The sequence below is a fragment of the Microtus oregoni genome, unplaced genomic scaffold (assembly GCF_018167655.1).
Source record: "Microtus oregoni isolate MIOR12 unplaced genomic scaffold, Mior012 000000F_ref0000247, whole genome shotgun sequence".
Classification (NCBI taxonomy): Eukaryota; Metazoa; Chordata; class Mammalia; order Rodentia; family Cricetidae; genus Microtus; species Microtus oregoni.
The window spans coordinates 19097870-19123712 of NW_024543059.1; the positions used below are offsets into that span (position 1 = coordinate 19097870).

General features: G+C 40.2%; 1 protein-coding gene across 7 annotated transcripts in view; it reads right to left on the minus strand.

Annotated features, from left to right (window-relative positions):
• Akap13 (A-kinase anchoring protein 13) overlaps positions 1–25843 on the minus strand; it is a 262036-nt gene that overhangs the window by 35491 nt on the left and 200702 nt on the right. For all 7 annotated transcript variants that reach the window (XM_041654836.1, XM_041654846.1, XM_041654825.1 and 4 more), the window contains 3 exons: positions 23415–23457; positions 22365–22497; positions 14371–14545 (listed from right to left, as the gene is read on the minus strand). In XM_041654836.1, coding sequence (XP_041510770.1) covers positions 14371–14545; positions 22365–22497; positions 23415–23457 — 351 coding nt within the window. The remainder of the gene's footprint in view (positions 1–14370; positions 14546–22364; positions 22498–23414; positions 23458–25843) is intronic.

Genomic DNA, 25843 nt, shown 5'->3' on the forward strand with positions numbered 1-25843 from the left:
CAAATGCAGAGCTGTGGAATTCTATCTAGTCCTACAAAACAACTACGAACCTACACAACAACTCCTACACCTGAGGCTCAGGAACATTGCCAAGGATGGGGTGGAAAGACTAAGAGCCAGAAGATCAGGAAATTTGCTGTGAGACTAAAAGCCCCAGGGAAGAGCACATTGATTGGTTATCCAATACCAAATGGCCAACCATAAAGACATACATACAAGTAACATTATACAGACCAAGCAGGTTTTATTTGTATATTTAGGAACACATACATACACACATAGAGATTTAAGAACAATTACTGAAAAAAAGAGGCCATGAATTTGAAAATGAAATAGGAGGTTGGAAAGGGAGGGAGAAATGACATAATTATAAAAGCAAAAATAAAAGAAATAATGAAAAGATGTTATATTTAAATAATAAGAAAATATATAAAACTGCTAAAAGGAGCTGTGAAAGTTTCAAGAGAAGGACCTGAAAGTTTACCCTTCTTGAGATCTTGAATACCCAAGCCTTTTGTACTCCATTCCCTGAGTCAGAAGTCATGTGAGAAACGTAACTACAACTTTCCCAAAGAACCCCTGGGAACCCTGACTCAAGAGAATGTAGGAGATTTCCTGAGACGAAACAGATTCAAATTTACCAATGACACATTTTATCTTAAAGTATTTTTTATTTTCTATTCCCGTGGCCTACAGGGGCCACTGATGTAAAAATCCTTCACTCTGTGCCTAAGAAAGGTCATGGGCTCTTCCTGCTAGGATGACATCATAAAAACAGACTGTGCCCAGAGGCCAGAGGCAAAGCACAAACAAGCAGATCTGTCTTTGGGGACAGCTGGAGAGGCTTGTGTCTCCTGGGAAAGGCTCACTCAGAAAATCAGCAACAGACAGCATTTCACTAGGTATGGCAGCTTCAGGGAGTAGCACAGGCAGGCCTTGTCCTAGCCAAGGTCAAGAAGCTCTTGGACTTGGAAGTTTGGATAGGAGGAACCTGCCACTCTGAAGGAGACTGCCAGAAACCCAGACCCCAAAGGCCTTCCCCATTCCTTCTGCAGTGCCTGCTTGGTTGGCTGGGCCCTTCTGAACACCAGCAGTCACACTGTGCTGGGATTTTTGTCAGGCTTTTTACCTCACTGAGGATCTTTAACTCGAGTGCAGTATCCGGATCATGACATATATCTGAATGCCTACGTGGAAACCCACAGGCCATTCCATTTTATGTCAACCGAGTACCCTGACACAACCTTCATTACTGCATTTGAAATTTACCATGTCAACTTAATAACATGCAAAAGAGAACAGGGCACATAGCAGGTAAATTACATTTGAATTCAGGTCCTGATTCTGATTACCACGAGCCCAACCATGTACTTCTCCACAAGCCTTGGTTTCCTTGTTTACAAAACAAAAAGAACCACATTCCCCATTTTAAGTACTGTGAAGACATGGCAAGGAAGAAGTATCATCTAAAACTGATACATTTACTCTGGAAAGTCATTTTCCAACATCTAATGAAGTGCAGTGTGTGCCAATTTTAAGAACTGGCCCCAAGTCTAATGCCACACACAAGGACACAAGGATGCCCTCGTGGCCCTGTCTGTCACAGAGACAGAGTGAGAGTGACCCCACATCCTAAGCAGAACAGCCTGAAGTCTGTAAGAGAGCCCCCCCAGGAGCTAAGGGCCAGGCTCTGCATCTATGTCGTCAGTACTTCACTTCTCTGAAGCAGAACATTGGGGAGAAGAATGGAACTTGCAAAGTGAGGTGCACGGCAACAGTAACCCAACTGTTAAAATTAAATTTCGTTCCTATGAGATGCAATTATAAACCATCGATTACAAAGCGCTTTTCTGTAGGGAAGAATGAAGACTGGCACAGGGAAACCAGTTCAATTTTAACTGTGAAGGGTTGTTTCTTAGAAAATGAAGGATGAAGTACTGTGTCAAAATGCTGCCTACGCTCCTTTCTTCCTTCCCTTTCTGTGGTGATACGTGTCAAACCTAGGGTCTCATACTGTCTAGGCAAGCACTCTACCACTGAGCTATGTATTTTCCATTTTGAGTTGGGGTTCAACAGGTTCCTATTACATTGTCCATTTATAGTATCTGTATTAATAGTCTTTAAATTAAAAACATCAGTGCATCAAACTTTATCACCCTCATAAACTCCTTAGATTCCCTTATTCTTTAAAAATAGCAATTTACCACATTTGTGATGCATTATTCTGAAATACAAATTTCATCATCACAGTTATAAGACGAATCTTTTCTCTTGTTTTACTCTAACTCTGTAATATCTGGGGCATCAACAAGAAATACAAGAGGCGAAAGGTTTGTTTGAGAACTTGCTGCTACTTCTGATCTGCAAATGGGACAAACTAAAAAAGCCCAGACAGAAACCGCTTCCAAGTGCCCCTGCCCCGTTCCTCTCCTCCCAGTCTCAGCACCCCGCAAAAGGCTAAGCAGTGCAGTTTTTAAGGGGGGCACTGTAACTTTTGAGCAGACTTCAGCAGTTCTCATGTTCTTGGGCCACTGTCTGAGATTTAAGAACAGTTCCACTTCGTGAGTCACAGAAGAAAGAACATCTTGGATGTGTGTCCAGTAGAACTTTTAAAGAAGTTCATGTTTTTAGTTAACTGCCTCTAAACCCACAACCTAGCTGAAATTTTACTATGCCTAGTATTAAAGCCACAAGTCTCAGTGATAAACAGTTCACATGGCTGCCTGTTTACCACTCTGAAGCACCCACTCGAAAACACTAAACTCGTTACCAAGTGGTCCCGGACTCAATCCATAGGATGCTTTCAGTGCTAGGCATAAGTGATTTAGAAACTACTGGTCCCAGTGACATCAGCCAAAGTCATGAGACTTAAAACCGTATCATCTGTTTTATTTATTTTTTTAATTTATTTATTTCTTAAGGATTTCTGCCTCCTCCCCGCCACTGCCTCCCATTTCCCTCCCCCTCCCCCGATCAAGTCCCCCTCCCTCAACAGCTCGAAAAGCAATCAGGGTTCCCTGACCTGTGGGAAGTCCAAGGACCGCCCACCTCCATCCAGGTCTAGTAAGGTGAACATCCAAACTGCCTAGGCTCCCACAAAGCCAGTACATGCAGTAGGATCAAAAACCCATTGCCATTGTTCTTGAGTTCTCAGTAGTCCTCATTGATCGTATAAATCTTTTGCCTTTTACGTATCATCTGTTTTAAAACAGACAATTGCCCAAAACACAAGACTTGAAGACAAGTTTAATAGATTTTTTTAAGCATACTGCCACAAACCATACTAAGTTGTTAGAAAGATCAAAGAAAATCTACCTGGGCGGGGAGCTGGTACCCACCCTTGGCTGTAGACTGTTCTTTGTCTAAGTACTTTTCACTCTCAATGGCTATGCTTAAATCTATGTTAATCCTTTTTTTTTAAAATAAACTTGTAAAATGTTCATAAAAGAGAAAAAAACTGATTTGGCTTTCTTTATTTTTTAATACATTCCCTAAGCTCAGTAAGTGTTATGATTTCATTTTTTTCAAAATTCTTCAAAAAAAGAAAGTCACAAAGTACAGTGGTTTGTAGGCTTAGGGCTGACCCTTTATCATATTTCTTTGAACTAAGTCAACAGCTCAGCCTGCATCTATCCGTCCATCTATCTTCTCCCCTCCCTCCCTCTACAAGGAGGCATCCAACAAAAGAAAATGGAGTAAATTTACATGCCTGGCAGTGATCATTTATTTGTTGCTTTCGTCCCCCCTTTGGCAAACTATCCATCAGACAGCTTTGGTGAAATGTTACACACTGCATTTTTTTTTTTCTCAGCAGAAAAATTGTCATTTGCAGCTAGACTTTTGAAGAAAAGAACATTTAAGTACTTTAGTGCACTGTTCTGTCTACTAGCGGCAAAAATCTATGGAAAAAATAATTTGATCCTTTTTAAGGACACATGGAAGAATGGCCTGTAAGAACAAATAGAAACATTTTCCTCCTATGGGAAAATGGAAAACTCTAATTCTAACAAAAAGGAAAGAAACACCACTAGAAACAAAGCCAAACCAACCAACCACACAAAATCCAACCAACCCACGGAACGAGCAGTCACTCAGAAACACATGCTCCAAAACTCTTGCTGCAACGTCTTGTTTAAAGTCCCTGGGGACTTTGAGGCGCTGTCTCGTCTGGACTGATAGTGCTTGTATGCGAAAAGCATGTGCGAGGTTCTTGGTAGCCAGTGTTAATAACCACAGCGCTGACATTCAGACCAGAGGAAAGCCACAGAGAAGAGCTAAGCCATTCTGACTAACTGCTCCTAACAGCAGCTTTCATAAGAACACTGGGAAACAAAAACGAAATGAAATAAAGCATTCTTGTTGATCAAGAATGGACTTTATTGTGGAAGATCCCTACCTTTTCTTCTAAATAATAAGTACCTTTATAAGTATCTTTTCTTCGGGCAATTCATACCTTACAAAAGCAATGAACTGATTCTAAATTACCATCTAGAAACCATCCAGTTCCTGAGATGCTGCTTCTAAGGAAGTCCAAAGCAAAAGAAAAACAAAACAAAACAAAACAACAACCATCACTCAACGTGAACTCACATTTCCTACTTAGGTTCCAGTCGTACCACTGTTTACTGTTTTAGTCAACAGAAAGAACCCACCACAAAAGTACTCAGAAGACGCTCACAGAACAGAATACGAACCAACAATAATCTCAGTGTTATTTCACAACTGTTAAAAGCAAACAAAATAAGACCACTGGCAAGATTCAAAACTCTGAACATACCGAATTCTTTATTCTGAAGGATTCTCTGAGCTTTCCCCAGAGTAATGATTTATGGCAGCCAGAAAGAACAGTTTATTATTCAAAGATAGTTTTGCATGCTTTAGAATAAAGAACTGCAAGGACATTTATTTCCCCCATTAACCCTAAACCAGGAGAATAGTTTGGAAAAAGAAAGAAATTCTCCTAAGGTTTCTGCTAAACTCAAGCACTTTGAGGTATTCCTGACCTGAGGTTTAGGTTTTCTCTTAAACCCAGGAGTAGACTGCCTGCAGCACACAGATGCTCTGCTGCTCAATGTTTCTTGTGGCTATGATCATGAACACTTCCGTGTTATCCCGCACCAGATTTCACTGAGTCTGGTCCAGATGGGTGAGGGCGTAATCCCATGGTCTCAGTGATGCTGACTTCACTGAAAAGCCCATCCTACCGATCTCCTGGTATTTGGGATACGTGAATGCGACAGATGACAGGAGGAAGTCACTACAGACCATCTACTGCATCTCCAGCTTGTCCTACAGTTGATCTTTCTAAATTACAAACCAAAGCCTGATAGAAGAGCTGTTGAGGATATGAAGCTCCACTCAGCGGTGGATGACTAACTGCAGAGAAGCTACATTTCCTGAGAATACTGGGAAGATCCTGAACATGAGTGGGGGTGAAGGGAAAAGACAAAAGATTTCTGGATTACTCATATTTCCTGCTTCCTGCCAAGATAACAGATGTGGCTTCATACATACAAATATGCATTGAAGGCTCTGCCCATTAGAAAGCCAGGTGAATCAGCTTATTTCCTTCACTCTTTTGGAAAGATGACTATATACTATTCCATAGCTTTTAAACCTCTAGTGCTCCTGCTCTTTTCCCCAAAGAAGGAAGCTGCACATGGTTATACACAAACCTTACTGCTCCCATCGAATGATTAAACTCTTCCACCATTACTTCTAGAGCAGGGTGGTAGCTGTAGCTAAATCACCAAACTAAGTTTCTGATGTGGAATAACTGCAAACTGGAAATGTATTTCTGAACCTTGGATACTTATTGGGGTAATAATCCTTGAGCTTCTCTGTTATGCTCTTCTGACGTGAGATGGATCAATGATATGGGTAGGTTTAAAGCAATGACAAGAAGACTCTTGGGAGCTGGCAAGGACACTGAGTCTGTGCAGAAAGTATAAATGCATATTATCCCAGTATCTGCCACTCCAGTCTGAACTATTTGCTTCAACTGATCATCTATGTTTACTAATAAAACATGGAAAAATTATAAAATGAAAATAAAACCCTCAGAAGGGAAAGAAAATGTTTGGTAGGTCACTCTGTGTGTGTTTTATATTAAGAGTTTATACATAATAGTTGAAACAATAGTACTTTCGAATACAAATAACCTTGAACAAAAATCTGTCACAGAATTTTGAGATCCATTTTAATATGTCTATGGAAATTTCCAAATGTTGAGCTATTTTTCATGTATGTGAGATAGAGAGTGAGAAGCAGGGAGGAATGGGAGAGGATTGGGGTGGAGTGGAGGGGCAGGAGTGAGATGCCTCATTTCAGACAGGGTCTCTGTTGTTTGTCACTGGGAACAAGTTTCTAGGGATTGTTCTGTCTCCATCTATTTCTCGCAGAAGCACTGGAATTACTGATGCACAATGCCACACCGTCTCAGGATTCAACTCAAGTCTTCACACCTATGTGACAACTGTTTTCCTCAACATAGACAATTCCTTGCTTTATTTTTATTTTATTTATTTATTAAAGATTTCTGTCTCTTCCCCGCCACCGCCTCCCATTTCCCTCCCCCTCCCCTAATCAAGTCCCCCTCCCTCGTCAGCCCGAAGAGCAATCAGGGTTCCCTGCCCTGTGGGAAGTCCAAGGACCACCCACCTCCATCCAGGTCTAGTAAGGTGAGCATCCAAACTGCCTAGGCTCCCCCAAAGCCAGTACGTGCAGTAGGATCAGAAACCCATTGCCATTGTTCTTGAGTTCTCAGTAGTCTTCATTGTCCGCTATGTTCAGCTAGTCTGGTTTTATCCCAGGCTTTTTCAGACCCAGGTCAGCTGGTCTTGGTGAGTTCCCGATAGAACATCCCCATTGTCTCAGTGTGTGGGTGCACCCCTCGCGGTCCTGAGTTCCTTGCTAGCGCTCTCTCTCCTTCTGCTCCTGATTTGGACCTTGAGATTTCAGTCCGGTGCTCCAATGTGGGTCTCTGTCTCTGTCTCCTTTCATCGCATGATGAGGTTAATATTCAGGAAGATGCCTATATGTTTTTCTTTGGGTTCTCCTTCTTATTTAGCTTCTCTAGGATCATGAATTATAGGCTCAATGACCTTTATTTATGGCTAGAAACCAAATATGAGTGAGTACATCCCATGTTCCTCTTTTTGGATCTGGCTTACCTCACTGAGGATAGTGTTTTCTATTTTCATCCATTTGCATGCAAAATTCAAGAAGTCCTTGTTTTTTACTGCTGAGTAGTACTCTAATATGTATATATTCCATACTTTCTTCATCCATTCTTCCACTGAAGGGCATCTAGGTTGTTTCCAGGTTCTGGCTATTACAAACAATGCTGCTATGAACATAGTTGAGCATATACTTTTGTTGTATGATAGGGCATCTCTTGGGTATAGTCCCAAGAGTGGTATTGCTGGGTCCAGGGGTAAGTTGATCCCGAATTTCCTGAGAAACCGCCACACTGCTTTCCAAAGTGATTGCACAAGTTTGCATTCCCACCAGCAATGGATGAGGGTACCCCTTTCTCCACAACCTCTCCAGCAAAGGCTATTATTGGTGTTTTTGATTTTAGCCATTCTGATAGGTGTAAGGTGGTATCTTAAAGTTGTCTTGATTTGCATTTCCCTGATCGCTAAGGAAGTTGAGCATGACCTTAAGTGTCTTTTGGCCATTTGAACTTCTGTTGAGAATTCTCTGTTCAGCTCAGTGCCCCATTTTATAATTGGGTTGATTAGCCTTTTACAGTCTAGTTTCTTGAGTTCTTTATATATTTTGGAGATCAGACCTTTGTCAGTTGCGGCTTGCTTTATTTTTAAATACTTAAAAATTACAGCTAAATTTATTTAGCTTGTGTACATTATGTATGTCATGTGTATAAAGGGCAGGAGACAATCTCTTCCCATCATGTGGGTTTCTGAGGACTAAACTCAGAGGTCACCAGGTATCTTGATCTGGTGAGTCCTTGGTTTGTTTTTGTTGCAAGATCCTTTTGTGTAGCCCAGGCTGGCCTCAGAATTCATGGCACTCCATCTGTCTCAGCCCTCCAGGTGTTGGGACACACCACCACACTTTCATTACTTTTAGGATTAAAAACTATGGCTGGGAATACAGATCAGTGGTAGAGTGCTTCCCTAGCAAATATGAGGCTCCAGGTTCAATTCCCAGTACCCAAATACTAGTACTACCACCACTAAAGACAAGAAATCACACAATATGAAAAACTTTTGGAAACCATCAAGAATACAGAGAAGCAGCCACTTTTATCTTTTGCTAACAAATATAAATCTGAATATACTGAAGATACAAATATGCCAGAATATCTGAAAATTTCCCACAACTATCCTCTAAATGAAATTCTATGTCTGATCAGTTGTTCCATCTTGTTTTCCCATTATCATTGTTATCCAGTTAGTAAGTCCTTTCTTGCTTACGTATCTGCTAATAGCAATACTGGTTTGCTTCTCTGTGGCACCTGTGCTGTTGCTATTGACTTCACAGGACATCCGACCCCCTCTCTGTGGAGTCTCTGAAGATGCTGTTTGGGCCAGAGCAGTTCTATATTTTGCTCCAGCTGGGGATCATAATGTTTTCACTATTCTTAAATGGGACCTCACAAAACAGCTTCTAAAACTGCTTAGCCTGCTTATCTATCCCAGCATAAAAGGATGGTAGAAACCCAGACCCCAGACTTAAAGGATTCCAATCAGGGTCCTGGGGAGAGGGAAGGTCAAAGAATCCATTTTTTTCTATACCCTTAACCTTTAAGACTGTCAGCCATAATTGGGTGTCTCATTTTCCATTTATTATGTACCTTTTCCTACTTTTTAATATTTACTTTTGTCTCTTCTTTGAGACAGGGGTTTTATGTATAACCCCTGGCTGTCCTGAAACTTGCTATGTAGACCAGGCTGGCCACAAACTCACAGAGATCCGCCTACCTCTGCCTCTTTACTTCAAGCGTATTAGACTGAGAAAGGACACATTGAGTGTCTCTATATGGGCATTTTCACAATGCTAAGTAGGGGAGGCCATAAATGTGAATGGCACTATCCCGTAGGCTGGGGACTCAAGTAAAATGAAAAGGGAAAAGGCTAGCCAGTGTAGACACTGTTTTCCTGTTTCCTTGGCACAAGATGTGACCAGCTCTGCTCTGACATACTCTTCCTGATGGAGAAGATGGACTGAAACCATCAGTCAAAATAAATAATTATTTGTCAGGAGAGGGAAAGTCTAAGTAATAAAAAAAAATACTTGGTGTGAGAACTTTTAAGAATTAGCATGTGAGCATTTCAAAGGTCTGGAGATGCCCTCTAGAGTCCCCAGATGCTTGAGCATAATTTAGTGAGTGATTCTGAGCACAGACACTCAGAATGCCGACAGGAAAGGGGATAGGAAGACTGATGGTGGTGAGGTTTTCAATGGGAGTGAGGACAGACATAGACTGGACCAGTGCCATCCATTTTAAGCTGTGGCCGAGAACTTGTTTATATTTTGAGTAAGCCCTGAGACTTAGAAGGCTGAGTGTGAGAATGCTGGGCTAACAATTTTTAGTGAAGGAAATGTTGCCACGGTCCAGCATTCAGGCTATGGAATGGGCTTTATTGGCTCTTACAGACAGGTTTTTTTTAGTGAGAATTGTAAGGAAAAAAAAAACACCAGAAGAAAGTTTAGAAATATGTGCAAAGTTGGGGCCAAGGACAGAAGAGCTGTTGAAGACACCCACACCACTAAAAACAAGCCAAGGACATCAAAGGAATAGGAAAGATATCCTTAGGACAACTCAGGAATTGGCAGAACTCCACTCATTCCAAGCTCTAGGGTGTAGAGGTTTTAATTCATTTGAAAACAGTGTTTTTGAGAAGAGAATCTAGGGCTACCTGTTAGGGAACTGCTTGTATGGTTGACGTCCAATCCAAGAAAGGACTGGACCAAAGCAATCAAGACCACACTCAACAAGGCCACCTTGTTGTGCATCTGGGGCACAAGGTGGCATTGACACACTGTTAGGGAAATGTTTTCTCAGGCGCACTCTGAGACAATGTTTCAAGGGGGCCTTGGCTACTGCTTGAGCTTATAGCAGTCTTTGATTTTATTTTCATAGTGTTAACTGTTTTTGTAGATAGGAAGAATCCAAGAGTTATAGCATCATGGGGCTTCTACCCTGATCTCAAAGGGAGGGGCGGGGGCCAGGTAATGTATGGCAGAGTTGGAATCTTCAAAGGGCAATGCATTAAAATTGTGAAGGTGAAGTCAAGGATGCAATGGAGACCCTACGAATATGGAATGTTACCAAAGAAAGGTGCAGTTAATTAGGGAAGCCAGCCTTAAAGAGAGGGCCATAGGAGTTATAAAAACCAATACCTTAAGGGCGAGGCTGCTCAAGACCTGTCTTGGGTCCCACATCATACCATTATGTGCCTTCAGATGCTATATGATTTAACATTCACCATGATGGATTTTAATCTTGTTTTGGTGCAAGTCTTCATGTTATTCTGCTGTACCTATCTTTTTGAATGGGAATGCATACTCTGTGTCACTGTTACTGCCAATATTCAATTTCCTTTTTAATTAGCTCAAAGCTAAGAGTTTGCTTTGACCCTTTGAACTTCTAGACAATACTGTTAAGAATACATAGATTGTAGCCTTGAAGCTTTGGGGACCAGGGATGTAATATTATGATGTAAGGAGATGTGTTTGGGTATCAATTTGATAAAGACTAGAGATAGTTAATGTTATCTACCTAGGAGCTTTGGATGTATCTGTGAGGATTTTTCAAAAAGGATTAGCTACAGAGAATTTGGGGAGATATACTCAAAAGGTAGATACAACCACCATCAGAGGAGGGCCCAGATAAAGTAGAAAAAGGAGAAAGACAGGCAGCAAAAGCATTCTCTCTGTTTCCTAGACACCATGTGATCTGTTCAGCTCTACCAAACCAATCTACATGATGGATGGAAACTACTAAAACCATGAACTAAAATAAATCTTTCCTGCCTTAAGTTGTTTCAAGTCATTGATTTCTGGTCACAGCAACAAAAAAATTCAGACTAATAAAATGTATGTGCATGTGTGTGTGTGTGTATATATATATATATATATATAGTTTCCCCATCCTTTTAATATTTCTACAGTAGAAAGTAGTTCAGTCTGCTCTATCAGTGAAATCCCTTGAATATCAATTTGATACTGCCAGTCAAGAATGTTGGCCTTAATTAACAGAGACCCTGGACTGCAGAGAATGAGTGACTGTGGAGTGCTCAGTCCTAAATGGAGCGTTCACATCACACCTCTCTCCATGAGGCTCAGGGATATCCCTGGAAGGGGAGGTGGAGAAAGTGGAAGAGCCAGTGTTTTCTGGACACAACAGGGCAGCTGCACATTCTGACGAAATGCATAGGACTGTGAAGTTCAAGCCAGACAAAATCCTGCATAGATGGGCAAAAAATTCCATCCCACTACTAGCTGAGAAGCTAATGGCATGTGATAGCTCTTGGAAGAGGGAGAATCAGCTTCCTTCAATGATATGACCCCTGGTAGGTTGAACCACAGGTCAGATTAGTTGGGCAACACAAACTGGACTAGATTAGGGCAGGAAGAAAACTCAAAGTCTGATGGGAAGGAATGGGTAGGTGGTTACAGGGGGAGTTGAGAATGTGTGAATATGTTCAAGATATACTGTACGAACTTTTCAAAGAACTGGGGCCTTTCAATGTTTTTCTGATATTAGTGATTCCAAATAAATAAAAGCACTTTCATAAGAAAGAGGAGGGAATATGCAAAATAATTCTTTTTTCCAGCTCTGCTTTTCTCCCAGTGATGGGGACTGAACCCAGAATGTACATGGTAGGCGAGTGGTCCATTAGTGACCTGCATTCCCAGTCACGGCAGCTTCCGTTTACACTGACTCCTGCTATGGCCTGAATGTGAACTGTCCCCCTCACTCCCCACAGAAATAGGTTTTGGGTACTTGGTCTTTACCTGGTTGAGTTGTTTTAGGAGCTTAGAACCTTTTGGGATATGGTGTCTAGGTGGCATACTTGGCAGATACAAGTCACTAGGGAGGGTCTTGACTCCTGTTACCACCAACTTTGTCATGCTTTCCCGGCATGAGGGACTGAAACTAGAGCCACTGTCAGGCATTCCATCATGAAAGAAATAATTAATACGAGCTCTTAATGAGAAGTAGAATCAATCTATAGATTGATGCACTGGAGCCTCGCTTGGTATTTATGTCAGGCAGCTTCTCCTTACACAGATATTGAGAATTTCTTGAGGGAGGAGAGGTGTTTCTCACCCACAACAATACTGCTCCTTATCTGTTCACCTTCACCATGCTATGATGAATACCTTGTTTTTACAATGAAAAAGACAGCTGCACAAATTCTTTGGAGAAGCTGTAGGACAATTGTAGGACAATTCCAACCACACTTATAACTAACCAGAAAATAAAATGACAAACCTGCAGCTCTCATCTTACAATGTGCTCTTTGTTAAGTATAGTGCAATCTGAATGTAGTTTTAACATTAAATGCCCCAGGTTAATATGCTAAAAATGTTTAATAATAGATAACGTGGTTTAAAAATGTGCTTATTGACTTCTGGTGTAGGAAAATTAATTAATGGCAGTACTGAGAAGCAGAAACTGACACTGAAGAAAAGAGTTCTCGCTAGAGAGTGGGCTGCAACAGACAATCACGGTGGGGACAGTGGACACACTGGACAGTTGGTCTCTTGCATCATAAAGCTTACCTGAGACTTAGTACTATGTGATGCAGTTCTCAATGTTTTGCTAAATCACACATGGAGAACAGCAATATGTGTGATCTCTACCTAAAGGAATGCATACTGATTTAGGTAAGTGCTTTTCTCTTGAAAGACTTAAATAAATATGACTATAGATTACTTTGGAGGATATAACATATCCTTCACTTAATTTTACAAGGACATATGTGACTAAGCCTTTTTAAAAATTTATTTGTGAAAGTCATAATGGCTGTGACACAGGTAAGAGAGGTTACAGGTTCTTAGCTAGCTGCATCGTCACCCCTCTTTTGTACTAAAGAAAGCAAGTAAGCCAAAATTATTTCAGAACTTTGAATCTGCCCATATATATACACTTCTAATTTCAGTAAGCTAACCATTTTTAGTAACAGATTACTTGGAATGTACAATAAACAACTGAGAACAAGACATCATCATGTCAGTTGTGAGACTCGCTCCTTTGAGTATGACTCAGACACTGTCTTGTCTGCATGTGTGCAGTCTAACACGAGACAAACCACCACAGCCTCCTGTTGTGCTGGGCCTACAGTGGCTGATTCCCAGCTTGCTTCCCGCTGAACAAAGCAGCTTCCTTATGTTACCTTGGTACACTTTACAAATATAATTACTTTCTATGTGTGCACTAACACAATTCTGAGAAACACTAATGTAGAGCAGATTTGCAAATTATAGTGTGTGTGCCGGATTTGGCCCATTGCTGGATTTTGCAGAGCTCATGAGCCATGCATGGCTTTTATACTTTATATGGCTGAAAAAAACTGAAAAGATGAAAATGACATGGCATGCAAAAATTTAAATGTCTGTGTCTGTAAAGGAAATTTTACTGGAACAAAGCCATTCTTATTGATATATCTAAGGGTATCTTTGTATTGCAACTGTAGAATTCAGCGGCTGTGACACAGACATTTGTTATCTAAGTCCTGTCCAGAGAAAGCCAACTGACTCTTGCTGAGAATGCCTTTTCAAAGGCTGAGTCATGCTCAGTTAAAAGACTTGTCTTTCAGCAGATCAGTAACAGAAACATGAAGCACATGTGCACACGCAGACATTCTCATCTGGTAGCCACCAAGATTTAAGGATGCCAAGTAGCTGGATCATATTCTAAAGGACCAGATTTAAAATAAGTGCACAAGGGTACCACAGGAGCAGACTGCTTTCCTAATCAGGCCCTGAGTTTAAATCTCTAAACTGCATGATACCCTCCCTCTGTCCTCCCCCTCCCCTCTCTGTGTGCATGTGTGTGCTGGGTGTGGGGAGCAGTGCATAAAAATAGATATATATGATCTGACAAAGGAACTGGGAAGTTTTAAGGTTCGAGACTGTGTACTGCTTTGATCTGCCAGGTTTCTGGCAATAGGAGGTGGTTTCTAAGCAGAGAATATGAAATTAGAGATATCTGAAAACAAATTATAGATTGTAAGTTACATAATTAAAATTAGAAAAAAACACACAGAGAGTTACTTCTCCACATAAATGAGGAACAGATCAGGGGTGGGATGTACAGGAAACTAGAAACAAACCAGCTTTCTTGAAAGCGAGAGAGCCTCATCTGATGAAAGGAAGAAGCGCGTCTCTTACTTGCACAAGTGTAGGCTTCTTTGTTGGTGAAAGGCTTCATGCACTGGCTGCAGCTGATGGGACCCACAACAGGAATGGAACTGAAAGTGTGTCCGTTAAGAGTCTTCTTATCTTTTTCCTTCTCTTTAGATTCTTTCTCTTTCTCCTTAATTTTATCTTTCTCCCTTTCCTTTTCCTGCCAAAGAAAAGAATCAACAGTTAACTGAGCACCGGAAGGCCTTCCCCTTACCCGGACAGAGAGATGGCCCGTAGTCAACAGAGGGTGGTGCCTATTGTGGACAGAAATGAGGAACAATGTTCTGGGCAACATTGTATTGATTTTCAATCCTACAAGCTCCCACTAGAAAAATTTAGGAGTTCTGAGTCATCAGGGGCTATTTATACTAACAGACACTGGGCAGAGTCCAGAGCAGAAAGGCTTTCTCAGTAAGGTATGGTGGCCTAGACCACACAGGAAACACTGAATTTAGATCAGTCTAGAAAGGGAGAAGGAGGATGATGGCAATTCTAGGATCAGCATGAGGGACAGAAACAATGTCATGAAGTCTAAGAAGTTCTGTGAGGCTCCTCTTTTACACACAACATGTATGTCCCTGAAAAATGGAACTCCATGACATTTTCTTCCTTACTCTAATCAGAACTATTTGATAACCTTACATATATCTATCTATCTATCTATCTATCTATCTATTACCAATTTTGGTTCAGAGTTCAGTGGTGGCAAAGAGGGCAGAAAACTGCACAAAGGTCAAGCATGAAGTTGGTTTTAAGTTCTACTAGTGGTGAGACCGTAGGCAAATTATCTCTCGAGTCTGAAGTCATCTTATTTGCAAAATGGGATAGGTGCCCACTCTATAGTTCTGTTTTTGTTAAAGCCTAGCACATATCAAAGTAACATTTAATGCATTACAACAATTATTCATATCTTACTGAAAATGAGTGTCATCAGCTTATTATTTTTCTGACTCAACACAAAAGTGCAATCTTTTGTAGTAAAGAAAAGGGGTTTTGATTTTAGGCAGGAGGAGACAAAACCAGGAGCAGTGGTAAGGACACGGGCAGAAAGTATGGAAAATACGAGGTACAGAAAAGAATAAGTGTTGTCAGTAACCTTCCCCAACCACCTTGTCTTCTCCAGATGATCACTCCAGCACTCATTTCCTCTGAGGACAGGGGTTCCCCAAGGCTTAGCTGCTTGCCCCAAAGCCCAGTAAGACAGGAAAAGCAGGCTCTTGTCTATGGATGGAAGAGCAAGGCTCCCTGAGACCTGCTGTCTTTGATTTCCACTGTAAGGCACTGTGGTTGCCCCTCAGTGGTAGGTAACTGACATTAACCTTGTGTTTACTACAGGGCTAGGCACTATACTAGGTGCTCAACTGGCTAATAATGATGATGATATGAATGCAGTAACTCCCTTAAAACCAACTAGACGGTGAAGACCTCCAATCACAGAAGTGAGCTTTACCTACTGTTTTATACTATGACTATAATCTAAAAAAAACCCCCTGAGCTTCTCAAAGTGACTGACCATGCTGGCCACTAAACACACTATGTCAATGCACCTGTACAGATTATCTAAATAGATTCATTTGGCAGATGGACATCATGCTTCCCATTTTACAAAAGAGGGTAATAAATGATAATTAAAATGATGAATAGTTACTTTGTGCCAGGCACTGAAATAAGAAATTTATATGTATTTTCTTGGGACAGGGCAATGAATTACACTTCTAATAATCTCCATTTTCTATCTGAGGAGACTAAGGCTTAGAGGTGTCTAATAATATATTTCAGAGCACAGAGCAACAACTGTCTATCTGGAGTTGATACAGTTCTAGATGACGAAGGCTTAGCTCTCATCCATCACAATTACTGTAAAGGGTTGGCGAGGTACCTTGAGTCACAAAGGCTCATAAAGCAATGATCAGTACCAAACAGGAATTCAAATTTTCTCATTTTCTAAAGTTCAGAACCCACCTGATGTATGAAATGGGTTATCTGTAAACTCCATGACTCATGTAAAATTCTCCCTTAATAGAACACACATAACAAAACCCAAAAGTCAAACTGCTGCATTTTAAAACTATAAAAAACAGAAAGGATGGGGGGAAACCACTTTACAAAACAGGAAACTCTTCTGAACAAAAATTAGCCACTGCTAAAGTGCGTAGAACACGAATTACCAACCTTGAGCATATCCAAATAACCCTTTAACTAATTTTTTTTTTTGCTGCAGATTCTCTATGCATGAATTGTTAACTTTAAAACCATCGAACTCTTTTTCTTTTTGCCTGAAGGTTAACAGCATACTTGAATAGTTAAAAAAATAATCAAACAACACAACTTTCTATGGCAGCTACGTTATTATCTGAAGTGCAATGTTCTTCAGATTTGAATAATCCATTTTCTCATGCTTTACAGCAATCCAGACTAGTTCCTCCACGGACAAAAACAAAACAACAAACTACATTGCCATCTCCTCCTGTTATAATTCAGTGCTTTGAAGAATTTGGGCTCTTACCTGCCCATGTTTTAGTCCTGTGAATCGCACTGTTATGAGAGGAACTTCGGGAAGCCGACCCCATTTTACCGACATGTTTGACCCCCATGCCAGGAAATGTTCTTTCACAGAAGGAGGTGCTCATGCCGGCAGGGCAAACAGCTCAGTAGCTCAGAGCTGCCACTAGCAAAACCATAAGAGGAAGCCAGAAATTGGTTGAGAAAGCACAGAAGGGGAGGGTTGAGGCTGCTTGCTTCCTTGAGACAGTCTTAACTATTTGAATGCTGCTGGTAAAGCTAACTACCCTAAAGAACATAGGAAATGAAAGACAAATGAAGTAACTCTCAAATACATGTGAGGACAGCACTTATACCGTAGTAAGGAGAAGCCTGGCAAGGTTAGAGGCCATACTTATCTAGCAAACTCCTAATAAAAAAAGCAAAGTTTTACATGAAAATATTTTAGCAAAGTTGTCCATGGTAAAATGAGTGACTGGTTATTTTTCTTAAGTTTAATGTATCTTTATTTAATCATTGCTAACATGCTTTAATTGCACTGGAAAAAGAATCTAATGATATTTAAAAATAGAAGCAATTTATCACAATGAAACTAGGCTGCTATAAAAGAAAATCAGCCGTCATTTTCCTAAACCTCTCCTTTTAGTAGGGTACTCTGGACAACCATGAAAAGCGAATGTGGTTAGGCATTCTGTACCTTGGAAAGGATGACAGGTACAGTTCTTTCATATATAAGGCACAGAAACTAGGAACTGGGGTTCAACATCTCACTATAAAGTTAACTAGTATATCAGCTGGGGAGGAAGTTAATCCTTTTCACTCAGAAAAAATGTGAGTCATCCTAGGAATTTGTCTAAAATATTTCCAACGCCTTCTAGTTGTCCTTGTAAAAACCAGGGCTTAATAGAAAGAGACAATCAGTGGCTTGAGCACCACTCTCCTTATGAAGGTGAGCACTATGTATGCAAGGACTTGAACATACGTACAATAAACACAATTCAGCACTACTGCTCAAAGCCAGAATGACAAAAGGAGAAACTGCCCATCTTCCTCTTGTGCTTCCTGTTTAGGTCTTCCAGCTTTCTAAAAAGCACTCAGTGTATATATTTGGCAAGTTCTGCAAATTACTAATGACTGTCAAAGATACATATGCAGGACTGGTAACTAAATCCATTATATAATAAAAACTATACACATAAAAACCTGGCATTATTGGGCAACACATTATCTAGAAATGTGAACCACTCATTGTCTAAGAGCTAACTTTGGCTACTCTGAGTGTCTGAAGACTGTTGGCAGACTGTCCCTTGGGTCCCAGGAAAGGAGGGGGTGCCTAGGCCCAACAGAGCTCAACCCACACACAGCTCCTCAAGGCAGCCTCCCAAATCAGCAGGCCAATAATGTGTATACTGAGCAGCCAGCCCGGGGCCTGCATAGACCTGGCCTTCTGCCGCTTACTTGCAAGCAGTGTGGGCTCCCAATACATTCATGGGAGAAATAAATAACAAAAAAAAAAAGAGGAAGAAGACTGTTGGCAGTCACAGCATGACATGTGGGATAACAAACCCAAGTTTATAACTGTATTCTCAGATACATATACCAAGGTCACAGACAGAAATTTTCCTAACTATACTCATATACAACTTGTATGTATTATTTTAATATGATATCAAGTGCTTAAGTTTTTTTCTTTAAAAGTAGGTATATTTATATTAGTAGACGAATACATAAGAAAGATTAACACATATTAACAAATGTTATTTTAACACATATTAAAAATGTGCAGGGCCCTGTATTCAACTGCTAGCACGGAGAAGAAAAAGAAAAACAACTAACCCCAAACAGGTTAAAAAGAAGTGAAAGCTCATCAATTATAAAAAAAATTAGTATTAATATCTACGGTATCACTTCCTTTTTTTTTTTTTTAACAACATGGGAAGGATCCAATAGGAAAACAGTAGACTGATACTCACTATCTGCATCAGAGTGGACACGTGACTGCTTCTTTTCATTATCTCTGCCCATATTGACAAAGTGACAGTGTTCTTCAGCAGCTGGTGTAACAGTCTTATTTAAGTTAGCCTACAAGCTCTCGCTAGAAAGATGACAGGTTAGTACGTCTGGCCACTGTGGCACTTGTAAATACCCGTAAAGGGAACTAACTCTATTACAGTCTAAGGAGCTATGAATTTGCAGTTTTTGGAGTCTTCATTGCTGGAGACAGTACAGTCCCCAAAGATCAAATCTTGAAGTCAAGTTTGAAAGAGGAACCATGTCAATTGCAAAAGAGTGTTGGTCATTTTGCTTAAGGAGAGGAGCAGAGGCAAGAGGTCAACTGGTTCTTTAACAGTGATGACAGACTGACTCTAACAGAGATGGCCTTCTTTTCCTGTCCCACCTTATTACCTCCCTCTTACCTAATGCTAGTAATCTGAGGTTAAAAAAATATTAAAGACAAAGGAAAAAAGAAACCACTTAGAGATAGATTTGACCAAAGAATAAGCACACAATGACAGGCACCATGTGTGGAAAGTGGGATCACACACAGCTTCCCTGAGTATTATCTAGCCTTACCAGCTGAGACATTTTATTCGAGTTTGTAGAGTACGGAAGTTGGGGTGAGATTCTGTTTTAAAGGTCAAGTTCCAGTTTCTGAGTCTGGACCCACATTATCTTCTCTGCTGTCTGCATTACCCTCAACAATTTTTTGTTTGTTTGTTTTGTTTTGGTTTGGTTTTTGTTTTTTGAGACAGGGTTTCTCTGTAGCTTTGGAGCCTGTCCTGGAACTAGCTCTGTAGACCAGGCAGGCCTTGAACTCACAGAGCTCCACCTGCCTCTGCCTCCCAAGTGCTGGGATTAAAGGCATGCACGACTAGCCTCAGCAATCTCAGCATCATATCCACCATGTGGATTCAAAAGCCATGACAATGGGGAGGTGGAGTAAAGAGAATCTCCACTGACGTGCTGGTCTTACAATGTGTTTGGATAAGATTCCATAGTTTAAAAGCAAAACAAAAACAATGGAAACATTTTGAATTCATCCAAACCAGACCATAACATTTTCAAGGTAAAGACTGAACATTACAGACCACTAAGCAGAGAAGCCATTCAACAATATGTGGCCGGTTCATATTGGCTTTCCCAATAGAATTTTCTTTTGTTGATAGCAACTACTGACCAAGCAAGCAAGATAAACAAAACATGTAAGTTCTGTTGTTGCCAGCATGCGGAATACTGTGATTTATCCAATTCTCCTGACTTCACATATATATGTACATATATACATATTTCATAAACATATGCAATTTATTTTTATATTATATACATAGTATATATATATTTAGTTCTAACACAAGTCTTAGAATTAAGCCAATATTTAAACACATAATTAGGCTAGAAAATATTTATTTACTATACTCTATCTTCATTTTGCACTTGGTAAGAAAAACGGTGAAAAAGCAGATTTTGGTATACAAGTTTTGTGGAAAAAAATCCCTAAGAATAATGACCAGACCCTTGCACATGGTAAAAAAGAGTTTATTTTCAAAACCTGGTGTCATGGCTCAGATAGTAAATGTACCCCAAAGGTCCTTGTACTTGTTCCCTACACTATCCCCCTGTGTACAGATGGTGGAACACACAGGAGGTAAGGGCCTACTGGGAAGAATTTCTATGTGTGCCTTTGCAGGGGATTATAGAGCCCCAGACCCGCAGTCTCTTTCTGCTTCCTCTCTAGCAGATGGTCTGACTATGGGGTACTCACTATCCCAGGTCAAAGCAACAGCACAAGGTGAACACAGGCTAACCCCTCTGAAATCAAGGTGAGCCTTTCCTCCTTAGCTGATTTTACCAAGTAACTTGTTACAGTTACAGAAAGTTAGACCTCTAGTAACATTTATTGACCATATTTCTATCAGCTCCCGAGTGCCTGAAGGTTTGGAGAAAAATGGGAACATTTTTTAATAGAAAAAAATATATTTTGATCACATTTTCCTCTTTCCGCAATTCCTCCTAGATCTCTCCCACTTCCCTACCTCTCCAACTGTATATTCTTTTCTTTCTCTTAAGAAAAAAAAAAAACCCAAAAAACTCAAAAATCCCAAACCTCAAGAAATCCTGCAAAAAAACACAAAAACGAAAATCAAAACAAAACAAAACAAAAAGAACAGTAAGACCAAAAACAAAAACAAAACCCCCCACAAATACCATTGTTTTGTGTTAGCCAACTTCTGGGTATGGAATAAAGTGTGTAGTTGCTATTAAGAGGGTCCATTTTTACAAGAATGCTGTTGAGTTCAGAATATATGCATGCACATGTGTACTTATGTGAATATATTTAGATACACAATGTACAAAGATATGTTTCGGTGATTCACTTCAAGAGGTCTTAACCAATTATACCTCTGTAAGCGTATTTCTTTGTGTATGCAGACAGATGGTTAAAGGTATGGAAACAGAGTGCAGGGGAAGTGGTGGGTAGTGTTTCCCCTCACTCGTTTGAAATGAAAATAGTTTTGGTTTAGAATCGGGAATCAGTATAAAAGAGTTAAGGTCTTTCTTTTTAAGGCATATCATAGCCTGGTGGTGATGATGGCTCATGGCTTTAATACCAGCAATCTGGAGGCAGAAGCAGGTGGGTCTCTGGGAGTTTGATGCCAGCCTGGTCTACAGACTAAGTTCCAGGATAGTCTGGGCTACATAATGAAACCCTGTCTCAAAGAAACAAAAAACTAAATAAAAAAAATGTATATATCACAAAAGTACTAAAATAATAAATCAAAATATTGAGAATATATGTGGTATTATCATAGATTTATTTCTTAATTTTTATATTTTATAGAATCCTGTAATGCACAAACAACTACAATTGGATTTTTGAAATTGAGTTTAAATGTCACTGTGAGCCATCGCATAGGTGTTGGGAACTGAGTACTGGCTGTCTGGAAGAGCTGTCAGTGCTCTGAACTGCTGCACCATCTCTCCAGCTCAGGTTTAAGTGTCTAGATGTTACCTCTTAGGCATTAAGGAGGATACACCACAAATCTTCCTAAGGACAAAGAGATCCAAGTAAGTCTTAAAAGTTCTGGTAATTTCCTGAAGCATAATGTTCTTTCCTCTACATCTATTATGTACATTTCAGTCCTATAATCTTAGCATAAAGTTCTTCCATTGAATTTTAACCTTGATTTAATCATCTCTGATTAAAGTTCACTGTGTGGGACGAAAGGCCAGAGAACTGGAGTTGAATTGCTTCCCCACATTAAACATGTACCCCTCAGTAAGTGGTGGATGGACAACTTTTGGCATGCAGGAAAGGAGTGGCTGCATTTCTAGCTACTGCTTGCATTACTGCTACTTTTCTTCAGACACGAGCTTGTTTCAAAGCCCCTCTGCAATGACTCCTATCTACACCTGCTGTGTATGTGCCATGGTGACTGACTGACATGGCCACACAGAAAACGCCCAGACATACTTACTTTGCTCTTCTTGCTGCTGGACATTTTATTCTTGATGTAGCTGAAGGTGCGACTAACTTTTGTTCCACTCTTCCCTTCAAAATCCTTTTTTGAGGGGCTCGGTGGCAGGAAATTATAATTTTCTTCTGTTATACTGAATGAAAACAAAAAGATGACGTTTTTTGGGACTATAAAAGTTAAATGCTGGGGTGAGTAAGAAGCAGGCAAAGGCTACTGAATGGTCTCGTGTACTATAAAAGCAAGTCTGGAAGTGAACATAAAATAGCATCGGGTATACCAACTTCTTTGCTTGAAAGGACATCCGTGAACACAATGGGATGCAGAGTGTGTGCTGAGAAAGCTGGCAAAACAGAACCTTAGGTGAAGGATGAGCCCATTAACAGCAGAGGATACACACCTCTTCTGGTCTTTAGGCCTATCAGTAAACTGTGGACTGGCCCAGGCAGCTATGTACAACTTTTGGGGAGAAGAATAAACATATTTCAGGCAGAAAGTAGACAGATTCATTCCAGAGATTCCTAGAGATCCAAATTTGCCGATTTACTTGTTGAAGAAATCTGCATGAAATTTATGAAGTATGTATGTCTTCATAATTAATCATGTTTAATTTCAAAAACACAAATGGAAGCAAAAATGACAAGTTAACAGGGATTTTGTGCATGTTGTCAAGTAAAGAATCAATTCAAGTTGGGATGAAAGTCAACGATAGAACACTTACCTAGCATGCACAAATTCCCAGGTTGTTCCCCAGTATTAGGAAAGAAAGATATGGGAGAGGAGAGAAAATAAAACCTCAATTTTACATGGACGGAGGTATATAGCACACCCAGCTTTTCTGTTTTGGAATGGGGACAGAAACCAGAGCCTCAGGCACACTAAGCATGCCCAAAGAACTACACCACCAGCCTCCAGCTTGAAAGGCTATAATGGCTAAGAAGATAACAGAACTGCATAACTGCCATTCAAGGAAGCCAGAAAGAACTCAGGTTATTTAATTACGTGTTGTCACTTCATTTTGGGAAAAGGAGTAAAAGAGTAAGCGCATCATACCTCTCTGTCAGGTTAGCACTGGTACTGTGGAAAGACCGTGAATCTAGGAAATAAAAACAGTAGAGGCAAAGTTAGTACACGAGGATCTTGTCCTGATGACAGGTAAAACTACCTAAGAATTCACAGACTTTTCTACAAAGTCTTTGAAAGTCAGTGCATGGTGTGCCTCTTCCTTAAGAAGTTCAGGAGGAGGAGAAAATATGTAAGTAGGAGGCAAGGGAGTGAATTTCTCATCAAGAGAGCAATTTAATCCAGAATCTGAGTAACTGAAAATATTAGTGTTTATGCTTAAATACAGGTGAAGCAATTCAGTTTCTGTTTTAAATGAAAGGTCAGTTCCCACAGACCATCTTTCTGAGATGCTATGAAAGAATATGAAAGAAGAAAGTTAATGTTACAGCTTTTACACCCGATCCTGTCTGTATTTATGTCCATCGGAATAATCTAATATCGTCTGGTATTTTCCTGAGGATTCCTGGAAATGGAGCAAAGTGCTGGCTCAAAAAGCCCTGGCACCACCTCTAGTGCAGGAAAGACTTCTCCAGATCAGGCCCTCAACTGTGAAACGAAGGGTACCAGAGTGTCAGGTCTTTCAAGTTGTCAGTGATAAAATGAATGGGGCAGATACATTCTTCCTTCTCCTCCCTCAATGGAAATGGAACAGGGCTACTAAAATTACTGCTAAATGAGGTAGCAGGGCAGTAAATAGAAAAAGGGAACAGTAGAATTATTTCTCTATAAAACATATTAATATGGATAAGTAGGTAAAGGGATAATAAATAATAGTGAAACAAGAATGATTTGAACTAATTATCGGGAATTTAGAAGAGAGGAAAGCCTAAACCAAATGTAAATGGCTTTTAATTTTTAGTGCCATAGCTGATACCTAACTACCGTGATCATGTGGAGAAAACACACACTTTCTTCTTCAAGGTCAGTTTCAGAGCCTCTGAGGTTATTATAAGTAAAATTTGAATCTGAGAGATTTGAAGATGCTCCACAATGACATTAGGGGCATATTAAACTCTTTTAACCACAAATCTGACTTACATGTTAAATACAAAATTATAGTTGTTACTGTAATTGTTCTTATATTAAGTGCGTAACTTAAATACTCAACTGGTAGGAATAAACTAAATGAAACATTAAAGGAATCTTCAAACTTCTGTTTTTCTGAATGTGACGACTTGGGGTTCATGGTAGTTTGAATGTAATTGGCCCCCAAAAGGCTACAGGATATGGCAATATTAGGAGGTGTGGCCATGTTGAACTATGTGTCACTGTGGATTTGAGAGGTCCCCTATGCTCAAGTTAGGCCTAGTTTAGTTCACTTCCAGTTGCCTGTGGATCAAGATGTAAGACCCTTAAATCTTTTTCCAGCACCATGTCTGCCTATACACCGCCATGTCCTGTTGTGATGATAAAGGAACTAAATCACCACTCAAATATTTTTCTTCATAAGTTGCCATGGTCATGGTGTCTCTTCACAGCAATAAAAAACCTAACTAAGAGAAAGACTGGTACCAGGGACTGGGGTATTGCTCTGATAGGCCCGACCATCTTTCTGTTTGAAGGGATAGGGATCTTAGAACTGTGGGTTAGAAAAGCAGTTGAAGGCTTTAAGTGCTGCCTAATCAGCCATCCTAGGAAAAACATGAAAGACAGTGGTGCTGAACGTGATTTGCTGAACTGTAGGTGGCCAGATCAAAAGGTTTTAGAGGAGAAGAATATTAATATGTGACATACAGATTATTCTTGTGATATTTTGGGAAAGAATGTGGTTGTTTTTTGACCTTGTCTGAAGAGTCTGTCTGAGGCTAAAGTGAAGAGATTTGGATTAATTCCACTGGCAGAGGAAATCTTAAAACAGCCTAGTGTAGACTCTGTCGTTTGGTTACTAGTGTTCACGCTTATGAAGATTTATAATGAAAAGGCTTAAGCTGAGAAAGGAAAAATAAAAATGTACAATTTGAGGAGAAAATAGAGCAACAGGAAGTGGAATGTAACTAAGTCCTGTGTTCAAGGAGATAAACAGAAAGCTGGTAAAGATGTATTTATAGCCCCATCAAGATGTTCTAGCCCCATCAAGCAGCAGAACTTGGCAGCTTTGGCTCTTTGGTTTTGGCTTTAGTGTCAAATACAGAAGAAAGGGGTTATGGAATCTTCCTCCACGACTAAGGAAAGCCACTGAGGCCAGGCATTTGTCTGAGGTGTCCTTGAATGGAGGCACAGAGAGGCCACTATGTGAAGCTGTAAAGGAGGAGTCTGGATTGCCTTGGAGCCTCCAAGATGCCAGAGTCCTGGGATACCTGTTAAGGAAAGCTCCTAGCACAGAACCAGTTCAAGAGAAGTAAGTGTGTTGTAGTCAACAAAACTGGAAGGAGTTGGAGATCTAAAGAGCATTTTGACACTAAACATGGAGAAGCAAA